Source organism: Elephas maximus, chromosome 26 (assembly GCF_024166365.1).
Source record: "Elephas maximus indicus isolate mEleMax1 chromosome 26, mEleMax1 primary haplotype, whole genome shotgun sequence".
Classification (NCBI taxonomy): Eukaryota; Metazoa; Chordata; class Mammalia; order Proboscidea; family Elephantidae; genus Elephas; species Elephas maximus.
Window position 1 is genome coordinate 36260940 of NC_064844.1, and position 14064 is coordinate 36275003.

Here is a 14064-nt window from a genome sequence, read left to right on the forward strand (position 1 = left end):
GACCCTCTAAAATCGATGCAGCCCTGTTTCCTGTAATCCTTCCAACAGTTCTGCTAATCTCTGAGCTGCTCCAGGGATGGTCGTCTTCTTTTCTTGAAGAACAACAGATGTAGCATCTTTGATCTGTTTCCTGCCTCTGGAATTCCAAGAGGCAGATAGCATTCTTTCTTTTCATTCCTTCTGTGTTCCCTTCAGTCTAAGCTGATGGGTTTTCTGCTGTGAGACTTGGTTAGATCCATCAGTTGCAGGCTTAATCTAATAAAAGATTGTGTAGCCATGTCCTTGGTGAAAATTCTAGAACACATGTCCTTAGTTTGTACAACAGAATTTTCCAAATCTTTAAGTTTTTTTCCATTTTGCGCAGTTCATTTTAAAGTCCATCTCTTTCTTCTTGAATTTTACTATAAGTGGCAAGGAGAAGCTACACGGCTCCTTTAAGATCTTGTTGAGATAGCTCCTCAGCCAAATATCCAAGTTTATCATTTCCAAGTTCTGCCTTCCATCAAACATTTGAACATAACTCAGATAAATTCTTTGCCACTGCATAAAAAACATCACCCTTCCTTCACTGTCTTATCACATATTCATCATTTTCTTCTAAAGCTTTACAAAGCACATTTAACATTCACATTTCTGGCAACATTCTGTTGCTGGCACCATATGTATTCTATAAGAGAACAGAAACTTTCTCTATAGCTCTCATCACTTCCTTCTGAGCCATCACCAAAATTGCCTTTGGTGTCCATAATTCTACCAACAGTCTTTTCAAGGCAATCTAGGCTTTTACTATTAAAAAAAAAAAAAAAAATTTTTTTTTACTATTAGGTGCCTTAAAACTCTTTCAGCCTCTATACATAACCCAATTCCAAAACCACTTCCACATTTTAAATATCTGTTAGAGCAGCACCCCACTCTTCTGGTACCAATTTTGTCTTAGTTATCTAGTGATGCTATAACAGAAGTACCACAAGTGGATGGCTTTAACAAACAGAAATTAATTTTCTCACAGTTTAGGAGGCTAGAAGTCCAAATTCAGGGTGTTGGCTCCAGGGGAAGGAAGTCTTTTTCTCTCTGTTGGTTCTGGAGGAAGGTCCTTGTCTCTTTGAGCTTCTGCTCCTGGGTGATCTTTATGTGGGTTGACATCTCTCTTTCCTCACCTGATTCTCTTTTATATCTCAAAAGAGATTGATCCAAGACACACCTTACACTAATCCTATTTCATTAACATAACAAAAACAACCCATTAGCAAATGGGATTGTAACACAGGCATAGAGGCTAGGATTTACAACACATATTTTAGGGGGACACAATTCAATCTATAACACCATCTGTAAACCAGACTTGAGTCTTTTCTTTGTAAGTCAACTGGCTGTAAGGAAGTACTTTTGAGACCATAAGCATTTATTAAAGAGGCAATGCAGCATTAATTAATGTTAAGAGTCTGTGTGAGTTAACTTCCCAGGCAACTTACTTGTATCTTCTAGAACTGGTTGGTGCAGTATAAGTTACCTTGTGCTGCCGTAACATAAATAACACAGGTGAGTGCCTTTAAAGAACAGAAATTAATTTTCTCACAGCTCTGGAGGCTAAAAGTTTGAATCAGAGTGTCTGCTATTTAATTTCTTCCTTGTTGGTAGCTCTGGGTATTCCTCAGTTCCTTGGTATTCCTTGATTTGTAGACGATCCTTACATGGTATCAGGATTCTCCTGTGTGTATATGTGTATGTGTGTGTCTGTTCTGCTCTTTTTATAACTCAGAGATGATTATCTTGAGGATCCACCCTACATTAATATGACCTCAATGGATTGATTATATTACATTAGATTGCATTATGAAAGGTGATTACATTACATCAGATCGCACTATGAAGGTGATATGCTCTACCTAAGGCCAACTGATTTAATCACATGTAACTACTTCATGAAAACAACTAGATTAGTGTTTGGCCAAACATCTGGGAACCATAGCTTAGCCACATTGGCACTTAAAATTAATGATCACAGGTGTCAAAATCCTTTAATGGTGAAAATATAGTCTTTTCAAAAACTGATGCTGGAACAACTGAATAACCACATGCAAAAGAATGAAGTTGGACCCTTTCTTAACACCATATACAAAAAATTAACTCAAAAATGGATCAAAAGACCTAAATGTGAGAGCTAAAACTATATAACTCTTAGAAGAAAACAGGGATAAATCTTCATAGCCTTGGATTTGTCAAAGAAATCTTAGCTATGACACCAAAAGCACAGCAACAAAAGTGAAAATAGAAAATTTGGACTTCATCAAAATTAAAAACTTTTGTGTTTCAAAGATACTGTAAGAAAACAGAAAAAAAAAACCCCACAGAATAGGAGAAAATATTTGCAAGTTATATATCTGATAAGGAACATATATCCAGAATATATAAAGAACTCTTATTGAAAACACTATGAAGCACAGTTCTAGTTTGACACACATGGAGTTGCCATGAGTCAGAACTGACTGAATGGCAACTGGTTGGCTATTGTTCATAGTAGTTCCAAACTGGAAACAACCCAATTATACATCAAAGTAAAAGACAGTTGTGGTATACTCAACAATGAGAATAATACACAGCAGTGAAAATGAATGAGCTACAACTATAGGAAACACCATGCTTGAGTCTCACAAACATAAGTTAAAGAAATAGGGCACTAAAGAATACTCTATCACAGAGTATGATTTCATACATAAGGAATTAAAAATAAGAAAACTAGGGCCCTGAATAGCTAATGTGATCTTGAAGATGTAGAACAAAGCAGGAGGGCTCACACTTCTGGATTTCAAATCATACTATAAAGGTATAGTAGTCAAAATAGTCTAGTATTCATATAATATTAGACACATAGACCAATGGAATAGAATAAAGAGTCCAGAAATAAACCCATACATCTATGTCCAATTGGTTTTAACAAGAGTGCTAAGTCCATCCAGTAGAGAAAAAAATAGTCCCTTCAATAAATGATGATTGGATAACTGGATCTCTACATGCAAAAGAATGAAGATGGACCCATACTTGACACCATGTAATAAAATTAACTCAAAATGGGTTAAAGACCTAAATGTAAGAACTAAAACCATAAAACTCTTGGGACAAAACATAGAGGTAACGCTTCAAGACCTAGGTTTTGACAATGGATTCCTAGATATGACACCAAAAGCATGAACAACAAAAGAAAAAATAACATTCCATCAAAATTAAAAACTTTTGTGCATCAAATGACTTTAGCCAGCAAAGTGAGGGGACAATCTACAGAAAAGGAGAAATTATTTGGGAACTACATATCTTATAAAAGTATAATACCCAGAATATATAAAGAACTCTTACAACTCAACAACAAGAACAACAACAAAAAATCAATAAAAAATTGGGCAAAGGATTGGAGTAGACATTTCATCAAAAAAGATATAGAAATGACCAATAAATATGCGAGAAGATGCTCAACATCATTAATCATTAGGAAAATGCAAATCAAAATCACAATGAGATACCACTTCACCTCCACTAGGATGGCTATTACCGGCGAAAGGAAAATAAGTGTTGGTAAGGATGTGGAGAAATTGGAATCCTCAGGCATTGCTTGCAGGATTGCAAAGTGGTGCAGATACTGTTGAAAATAGTATTATGATTCCTCAAAAAGTTAAACATAGAGCTACCACATGATGCAGCAATTTCACTCCCAAAAGACTTGAAAGCAAAGACTCAAACAGATACATGTAAACCGATATTCATTGCAGCATTACTTACAATAGCTAAAAGGTGGAAACAACCCAAGTGTCCATCAACAGATGGATGGGTAAATAAAATGTATATACAATGGAATATTATTCAGTCATAAAGAGAAATGGGTTCTGAGGCATGGTCTGATATGGATGAACCTTGAAAACAATGTGCTGAGTGAACTAAAGCAGACTGAGTGGGATTTATTCCAGGGATTCACAGGTGGGACAGTATTGCATGACCCACTTATATGAAATAAATAAATAATCAATAAAGGAAAGAATATTGCATGACAACCCCCCCCAAAAGAACACTGTATTTTTAGGGATACATACAAATATGGCAAAACTATGAAAAATGAAAGGAAATGATTGTTACAAAATTCAGGATAGCTGTTACCGCTGGGGCAATGGTGGTCTTGTGAACAGGGAGGGGTGATGGCAGTGTTCTATTTCTTAACCTGGTTAATGGCTATATGGGTGTTTATTTGATAATTATTCATTAAATTCTTCACATATGCTTATGAATATTTCTATATAAGTGTTGCATCATAAGAAATTATAAAGAGGATGTAATTGGTGGCTTTGTGCTTAGTATTACCTTCTGGGAAATTTTTAAATTTGAGGTTATTTATAATTTTTTCATTTTTCATTTCTCTAGATTCATAATTCCTAGCATTAGAAAGGTCTCTGTCTTTTCTCAAGGGGTTTTGTAATCTATTTTCTAGGGAATGCTACAATATCAGTTACAATGTCATATTAGAAGCACATTATGGGAAGCCCTATGACTGGATGTTTGCTACCAAAATGCCATTCCACTGTTGCTTGGGATAAGCCAGGCTTTACCTTTCTTCCAGTATAACGTTGATTTCACTTCTAGATTTACATAAAACTCATGTCTAATCCAGGACTCACTGAATTGAATTATTTACTACTGAGTAGGGATGATATTTACCTCTTGAGGTTGCTGTGAGGATAAAATAAGGTAAGTAAATAGTGGCCACTATGAATAATAGCATAAATCCTTGCTCTAGCACCAGCCAGTGTTCTTTCATTCCACAAATTTGAGGGCAAATCATTTTTAAAAATAGATTTGATGTGTTACCTATTTGAAACCTTTTCCCTTTATTGTTTGACTTTTTTTTTTTTTTTTTTTAATAATAGCTCCTAATCTTTCTCTCATCTATTCCAGGACATTCATTTACTCATTGCTCACTAGAGGGAGGCCTTTTCCAGTTGTATTCCTTTTCAGAGGCTTTATCTTCTGCTTGGGAAATGGATTCCTTCAAGGCTACTATCTGATTTACTGTGCTGAATACCCATATGAGTGGTACACAGATATGCGGTTTAGCTTGGGTAAGTATACCTGACCACTTCTGACCCACTCCCCAGCTAACATCCCTCCCTGCATTCTTAAGTAACTCATCATCGTCATTTTTCTCCACACTACTGCAATAACGAATGATTCCATTCTCCCTCTTTCCCACTCTTAACACCAGTCTTTTTCTCCATAGCAAGCAGAGAGATTTAAAAAAAAATCTACAAGTCATTCCTCATCCCCTAATGGATTTCCATTTCTCCCAGTCAGAATAAAATACAAATTTCTAAGCACTGCTTATGAAAACCAAATATGTAATTAAAGCCCCTGGTCTAGGAAGAAGCATAGCCCCTCCACCCAACTTGAGACCAGGGCTAATTGTCCTTTCCCACCTTTTTTTTTTTTTTTTTTTTTGCCACACTTAGTACCATTCTTAGAATTAGAAATTAAATGCACTTCCCTTTATTGTTATGGAAAAAAAAACTTAACAGTGGGAAGAAACACCAAAATTGCGATATATTTTTAACTTCTTTTCCCTCTTTTCTTTGCCAAGGTGTTTCCTTATTTATTTTGGGAATGGGAATCAACATTCATAGTGATTGTATATTGCGCCAGCTCAGGAAGCCTGGAGAAACCACCTATAGGATTCCACAAGGTAATGACACCCCACCTGCCTGATTCCTACTCTTCTTTGGGAAATCTTAATTGTAAACCAGGATTATGCTGAGTCATAAATGGAGAGGAGGCAGTGGGGACACAATGACTGTACATCTCAATTTGCCCCTAATTTCCCCTCCACACCTATCCCACCCACATCACATTTGCATTTCCTATTTAAATAAACCTGGAAGCTCAAGGGATGTACAAGAACCCTCAGGAGGGTGCAACATCATAATACCCCGCAAGTGAAGATCAAGTACAAGGTTTGGAGGTGGGGGCCGCTAAGCTACAACCTAGTTGCAGCAGTTAAGATTATCACGTACGCACAGAGTGCTGGTCCTTCTTGTTGTTGTTGTTGTTAGCTGCTGTTGAGTTGGCCCCTGACTCATGGCGACCCCACGCACAGCAGAAGAAAACACTGCCTGGTCCTGTGCCATCTCCATAATTGGTTGCAGATTGGACAGCTGTGATTCATAGGGTTTTCATTGGCTGACTTTTGGAAGTAGATTGCCAGACTTTTCTTCCTAGTCTGTCTTAGTCTGGAAGCCCTGGGTGTTCAGCATCATAGCAACACACAAGTGTTGTTACACTTTGTGTGACTGTGAACTTGAAATTTGCTGATCAGCAGTGGGTGTCCAGGGCAGAGTAGTGGGAAGGTAAGAGGTAGCCCGGAAACATTCCTTATTAGAATGAAACAAATGCCAGATGTCCGGACAGATATTGGCCAAGAATCAAACCTGAGTCTCCCATGTGAAAGGCAAGAATTTTGTCACTGAACTACCAAAGCAACTGGTCCTTTGTAGATTAGCAAATAAAGTTTTATCATGTATGACCAACAAACTTATACCCTCTAATCGATCTAGACTTGAGAGTAGTAAAGGGTAGTATTTGTGTATATCCTGACACTTGCATACTGTTAAATGTGTGGAGAACCACATTTACTTAATTAAAAATTAGGATTTGAGGTCTTACAAATATAAATGCATTTTTAGAGATAAAGGTAGAATGTTTGAAATTCTAACTATTCCCAAGAACCAGGGTGTGAGGTTGACAAATGTAAACAAGTGGGAATGAGTCAGCCCAAGTAAGTCTTCCATATATTCAGGTTGGTATTTGTGTAGGTCAGGTACTTTCATCTTTTTTGAGTCTTAAAACGCTTTATTTCATTTAAAAAAACAAAAAAACACCTGAATTATGACATGATGTTATGCATCTATTGATTAAGAAAATAATGACAAAGCTATTATGAATGTAGTAGCATACATAAATGAATACATATGTAATTAACCTCGTAACAGTATCTACATCAAGCAGTGGTTAAGCACTTGGCTGCTAACCTAAATGTCAGCAGTTCAAACCCACCAGTTGCTCTGCAGGAGAAAAATGTGGCAGTCTGCTTCCATAAAGATTTACAGGCTTGAAAACCCTGTGGGGCATTTCTACTGTGTTCTGTAGGGTCACTATGAGTTGAATTCTACTCGGCAGCAATGGTTTTTTTTTGTTTTTGTTTTTTTTTACTATATTCATAGACCTTTTGCAATGGGCCTGTGGTTCGCCCAGGTTCTGGGCTGTCACAGGTGAGGAACAATTATTGCAGTGTCAGTCTTAAAGAAGACAACTTCAAGGGACTTCAATTTTTTAAATCTTCACTTAATAAATAGATAAATAAACATGGGCAGTGAAATTTCTTAAAAGCTAAATTGTCAAGGTCAGTTTCGAAGTATTGAGGTATGATACAAAATGATTTAAAAACAAAATATTATTTTCTATAACTATGGAGAGAAAAAAATTGTTTTTGGTGAAACTTTCCCAGTTTAGTGGGGGGCAGAAAACTTGAACATGGACAAATTTAAGATCATTAGAGATGTGTTGACTTTCTAGCTCCAGTTTTAAGAGCAGAAATACCTGCAGCCTTTCTCAAACTCAGTTAATTTGGTTGGATGGAATAAGAAACATTAAAAAATCAATAGGAACAGACCTCATTAGCCTCCTGCAGGCTACAGCTCCTACTTCCCACTTTAAACTTGAACGGGGTACACTGCTTTGCACACCTGAGAGAGTAAATGCCAAGAATCTAATTACTTCTTGCATCAGTTCAGATTTTTATTATTTTCATTTAATGTGTTGTTAAACTTTGTGTGAAATTGTGAAAATGGAATTTGATGATCAGCAGTGTGGGTGTCCAGGGAAAAGGAGTGGGAAGGTAAGTGGTAGTCTGGAAACATTCCTTAATAGAATGAAACAAAAGCCAGATGTCCCGTACCTCTTCGTTGTACTGCCCAAAGTTAGTGCCCAACAGTTTTTGGAGCTCATCAGGCAGTTGGGACCAGTCTTCACTATTCCGGAATGTTCCAAAGTCAACAGACTGCTGTTGCTTTGTTCTCTTCCTCGAAGGAGGATTCCACGAAACTCACATGACTGTGAAGGGAATCCAGTGCCATGTTTGTTCTAGCTGCCCTTATGTGTCTTGGAACAAAGCAGAAAGGTCTAAAGATGAAATGATTCAGTTCTGATGGTTGACTTTTTCACTCTTCTGCCCGCAGGTGGATTGTTTACATATGTCTCTGGAGCCAATTTCCTGGGTGAGATTACTGAATGGTTTGGCTATGCCCTGGCTACTTGGTCCCTCCCAGGACTTGCATTTGCATTTTTCTCATTCTGCTTCCTTGGGCTACGAGCTTTTCACCACCACAGGTAAGCTTTTCAATCAAGGTGGAGACATCTACATAGATTTTTTCTCCAAACACATGGAGTCAGATTTAGAAATTTAAGATATTTATTTTTATAATGTAAGGTTGATACAATAATTTGAATTCGTAGATTCTGACTCCTTAGTCTTTCACTGAAGTCGGGATTTAGCTGGGTGATAGTAGTAGTAACAAATGTTTTTTCTAAGAGAAAAAATAAACCCATGTACACAGAGGCCCCCAAGTTGGCTACTGGGAGGTACTGTGCCCACCTGTTGAAGAAGGCTTTCCGGCAAGAAGGTCTTGCGGCCTTGTATCCACATGCAGTTAGTTGACCCAGGCTTTGTGGCCTCCTTACAGGCTTACCTAGAGATGGTTATGGGTTTGCAGTAGGCTACATGGAAGAGTAAAGAAGTAAAAGAAATAACTTTTGGTTCCATGCTTCAATCCAATTCCCCTCTGCCACATTTCTAACAGTGTGTTCCATTTTGGGGACCATGGCCAGCACATAGTAAACCTCTGTCTTAGTCATTTAGTGCTGCTATAGCAGAAATACCACAAGTGTTGCTGTTGTCATTAGGTGCCGTTGAGTCAGTTCTGACTCATAGTGACCCTATGCACCACAGAACGAAACGCTGCCTGGTCCTGTGCCATCTTTACAATCCTTATTATGCCTAAGCCCATTGTTGCAGCCACCATGTCAGTCCATCTCGTTGAGGGTCTTCCTCTTTTCTACTGACCCTGTACTTTACCAAGCATGATGTCCTTCCACAGTATGTAAGACACAGTCTCGCCATCCTAGCTTCTAAGGAGCATCCTGGTTGTCCTTCTTCCAGGACAGATTTGTTTGTTTTTTTTTTTGGCAGTCCATTCAATATTCCTCACCAACACCACAATTCAAAGGCGGCAATTCTTCTTTGGTCTTCACTATTCATTGTCCAGCTTTCCCATGTAAATGATGCGATTGAAAATACTATGGCTTGGGTCAGGCACACCTTAGTCTTCAAGGTGACATCTTTGCTTTTCAATACTTTAAAGAGGTCCTTTGCAGCAGATTTGCCCAATGTGTTGTGTCTTTTGATTTCTTAACTACTGTTTCCATGGGTGTTGATTGTGGATCCAAGTAAAATGAAATCCTTGACAACTTCAATCTTTTCTCCATTTATCATGATGTGGCTTAATGGTCCAGTTGTGAGGATTTTTGTTTTCTTTATGTTGAGGTGTAATCCATACTGAAGGCTGTAGTCTTTGATCTTCATCAGTAAGTGCTTCAAGTCCTCTTTGCTTTCAGCAAGCAAGGTTGTGTTATTTGCATAATGCAGATTGTTAATGAGTCTTCCTTCAATCTGATGCCCTGTTCTTCTTTATATAGTCCAGCTTCTCAGGCCGGATGGCTTTAACAAAGAAAAATTTATTCTCTCACACTCTAGTAGGCTGTAATTCCAAATTCAGGGAGCCAGCTCCAGGGAAAGACTTTCTGTCTTTGTCAGCTGTGGAGGAGAGTCCTTGTCGTTAGTCTTCCCTTGGTCTGGGAGCATGTCAGCACAGGAACCTCAGGTTCAAAGGACACACTCTACTTCCAGCACTGCTTTCTTGGTCGTATGAGGTCCACATGTCTCTTTGGTTGCTTCTCTCTTTTATATCTCAGAATAGATTGGCTTAAGACACTATCTAATCTTGTAGATCTCATCAATATAACTGCGGCTAATCCATCTTATTACATCGTAGTGATAGGATTTAAAACACATAGGGAAATCACTTCTGATGATAAAATGTTAGACAATCATACAATACTGGGAATCATGACCTAATCAAGTGGACAGATATTTTGGGGGGACGCAGTTCAATCCATGACAACCTTCAAGGACCATTCTGAGGCATGGCCAGGATTGAGAATCACTGAATCAAAGCACTAGCCCTGTGCCTAATGTGGTTGAGATTTTTGGCTGCTATATTTAACTCTTTGGAAGAAGTACAGCCAAAATGCTCATTACAAGCAAGAATGGAAAGACTTCGTATCGCATACTTTGGACATATTATCAGGAGGGACCAGTCCCTGGAGAAGGACATTCATCATGCTTGGTAAAGTAGAGGGTCAGTGAAAAAGAGTAAGCCCTTCAATGAGATGGATTGACACAGTGGCTCCAGCAATGGGCTCTAAGCATAACTGATTGTGAGAATGGTGCAGGACTGGGAAGTGTTTCATTCTGTTGTGCATAGGGTCGCTATGAGTTGGAACAGACTTGAGGACATCTAACAACAACAAATACTATTTTTAACTCTAGGTTCGATGCTAACAGTTCAGGTAATCACAGGGCCCTAGAAACTCCAGGATTATTTTCCCTGGAAACTGTGTAATACGAGCTTCTTTTGATATTCTCCTTCCCTACCCCCCGCAACAGAGCCCTGGCAGTGTAGTGGTTAAGAGTTCGGCTGCTAACCAAAAGGTCAGTAGTTCAAATCCACCAGCCCTCCTTAGAAACCCTATGGGGAAGTTCTACTCTGACCTATAGGGTCGCTATGAGTTGGAATCCACTCCATGGTATTTTTGGTTTACCCCCTCAATAAATCATAGCCAAGCTGGCTTTCTGGGAAGGTAAGGTAAGCAGTTAGTTGCTTGCGTGGTGTGATTTCAGGACTGTCCCATCTGCTGGGAAATGTTGGTATTACAGGGTTGCAGAACCTTTCCTCTGATGGTCTAACCCCACCTGCCTCCTAACTGTTCCATCTAGGGGTGGCTGGGGAAAAAAGAGTGTACTGGAAGTATTCCTGGAGGGGAAAGGCCACGTACTGATTTTTTTTCAATCAGGCTTTTAATCTGAGGGTGCATTTCAGATCCTTTCCCTAAAAGAGCTTTTTGTGACTGTAGAAAAGAGGAAGCCTGTGATTACTGGGGACAGAGCAGGAGGGAATACCCAAAAGGGAACAGACTTGGAACTAGAGCCTGGAGAAACTCTTGCCTCTTATCTGGGTGTTTTAGTCTGGCTAATGGCTAATTTTGTAGCTTTCAAGGTTAAACTAAGAATAGGCTTTTTTCCTTGGAGTGGATTTTACCCAGAAACACAGACCTGTCAGAAATGAATGAAACAATAACTCTCCTCATGGCTGACTCTTGCCTGTTCCCTAGACAGGGTGGAAACAGGCAGAAAAGGACCTCTAGAGTATAAGAGAGTAAGGGTAATGGTTCTCACTGCCTTAGCCAAGATCTGTTGCCCACCAGAGGCAGAGAGGAAGTGGGGGAGGAGAGAGCATGGCCAGGTACTCACAGGAATGAAGGCTGCATGAGCAAAGGCAACTCACCAGTCCTTTCAGATCATGCTATCCCAAACCAGGCACCACTTGTAGTATATTATGTGTCCCCCAATTCAGACTAGGGTACTTCATCATCTTGACTATAACTTGAGGGCTACTAGCTTCAGTTAGGGAAGAGGACTAAGGTAACTCAAAGAGAAAGCCTTTTTACAAGGTAACATTTTCTTGGCATGCCCAGGGATCATGAAGGGATGTTTTCCTGGAAAACTGCCAGCTACCTAGGGTTAACTTTGCCTATGATCTTTGGGGCCTCTGGGTTCCTGTATTTCTCAGCTCAATACAAATGGGAGATTCTTTTTGGCTACCACATTTTATTCCCTATGCATTCACCACAGAACTAAGAAGCTTAAAAAATTATGATATAGATTGTAGGAGGGAGAAAGATGGGCAAATGACCATCATGACCTGAGTAACTGTAGGTTGCTTGTAAAAAGGATTTCAGACGTATCAAAACTCCACTCTTGACCACTCCTTGACTGCATCTGTAATCATTTCTTTCCTGTCTTTTAGGTTCTACCTCAAGATGTTTGAGGACTACCCCAAATCTCGTAAAGCCCTAATCCCATTCATCTTTTAAAGAAACTGAATAAAAAAGGAACAAAACTCCCTCAAAACTGGTGAAAACCATCAAGCTGCTAAACCCATGACTTTTAAAGTCCCACTGTGTATGTCATAGTTGGCATGCTGGTGTCCTGACAGCTGGCCTGGGCATTCTGAGTGGTGAGTCCCACCCTCCCAGGGTTCTAGCCTCATCTCCTATTGAAGCTTCAGCAAGGCCCTTTTCCACTGTACACATTTGCTTCTAGCTCTTCCTCCTATAAAGTGCAAAACTTCCCCTACATATTTTTTTTTCTCTGGGTGGTCCAAGGGCATGTGGCTTTATATCTATATTGATATAGGACAGCTCTGGAGTTGAGAAAGCTTTGGGTCGAAGGGAGTGCTTTTAGAATTTATTTTAAAAGTATGCATTTTAACCTATACAAAGTAGAAGAGGTTTAAATTCTGAAGCCACACAGACACAGAGCAAACATATTCCCAAATGAAAACAACACAGTCAAATCTTCCTTTTCCTCAGAAATCAGGAAAACAATACCATTTATAATAGCCCCTAAAAAAACAAACAAACAAAAAAAACACTTAGGACTAAACCTAACCAGGGACATATAGACCTACACAAAGAAAGCTACAAAACACTACAGCAAGAAACCAAAAGTGACCTACATAAATGGAAAAACATACCATACTCATGGATAGGTAGACTCAACACTGTGAAAATGTCAATTCCACCCAAATCAATCCACAAATACAGTGCAATCCTGATCCAGATACCAACGGCTTCTTTTAATGAGATGGAAAAACTAATCATTAACTTTATATGGAAAAGAAAGAGGCCCCAGATAATGAAAGCATTATTGAAGAAAAAGAACAAAGTAGGAGGCCTCACACTACCTGACCTCAGTACTTGTTATAACAGTTAAAAAAAAAAAAGTTATAACAATTATGATAGTCAAAATAGCCAGGTACTGGTACAATGACAGACACATTGACCAATGGAACAGAATCTAGAACCTAGATGTAAATCCATCTACCTATGGCCACCTGATCTTTGACAAAGGCCCAAAGCCCATTAAATTGGGAAAAGACAGTCTTTTTAAAGAGTGGTGCTGGCAAAACTGGATGTCCGTATGTAAAAAAAAAAGAAACAGGAGTCATAACTCACACCATACACAAAAACTAACTCAAAATGAATCAAAGACCTAAATATAAAATCAAAAACTATACAGATCATGGAAGAAAAAATAGGGTCAACACGCCATGATTCTGACTCATAGCCACCCATAGGGTTTCCAAGGCTGTAAATCTCTACAGAAGCAGCCTGCCACATCTTTCCCCCTAGGTGCCACTGGTGGTTTCGAACTGCTGACCTTTTGGTTAGCAGTTGATTGCTTTAATCACTGCACCACCAGGGGGTCCTAATAAACAGTATACCAAAAACTAAACCCGTTGCAGTCGAGTCAACTCCGACTCATAATGACACTATAGGACAGAGTAGAACTGCCCCATATGGTTTCCAAGGAGCGCCTGGTGGATTCGAACTGCCAATGTTTGGTTAGCAGCTGTAGCTCTTAACCACTATGCTACCAGGTTTTCCAAGAAACAGTATACAAACCGTAATTAACAGTACACAAACACCAGACGGTAAGCTAAATAAATGGGATTCCTAAAAATTAAACACTTATGCTCATCAAAAGACTTCACCAAAAAAGTAAAAATAGAACCTATAGACTGGGAAAAAAACTGGCGATGACATATCCGGCAAAGGTCTACTCTCTAAAATCTGTAG

At 39.0% G+C, this 14064-nt stretch overlaps 1 protein-coding gene across 1 annotated transcript in view; it reads left to right on the forward strand.

The window, feature by feature from the left end:
- The window catches only part of SRD5A2 (steroid 5 alpha-reductase 2), a 66564-nt gene extending 54267 nt beyond the window's left edge, over positions 1 to 12297 (forward strand). Inside the window, exons 2-5 of the mRNA XM_049870465.1 lie at positions 4936 to 5099; positions 5615 to 5716; positions 8265 to 8415; positions 12231 to 12297. Coding sequence (XP_049726422.1) covers positions 4936 to 5099; positions 5615 to 5716; positions 8265 to 8415; positions 12231 to 12297 — 484 coding nt within the window. The remainder of the gene's footprint in view (positions 1 to 4935; positions 5100 to 5614; positions 5717 to 8264; positions 8416 to 12230) is intronic.
- The last annotated feature ends 1767 nt before the right edge of the window (positions 12298 to 14064 follow it).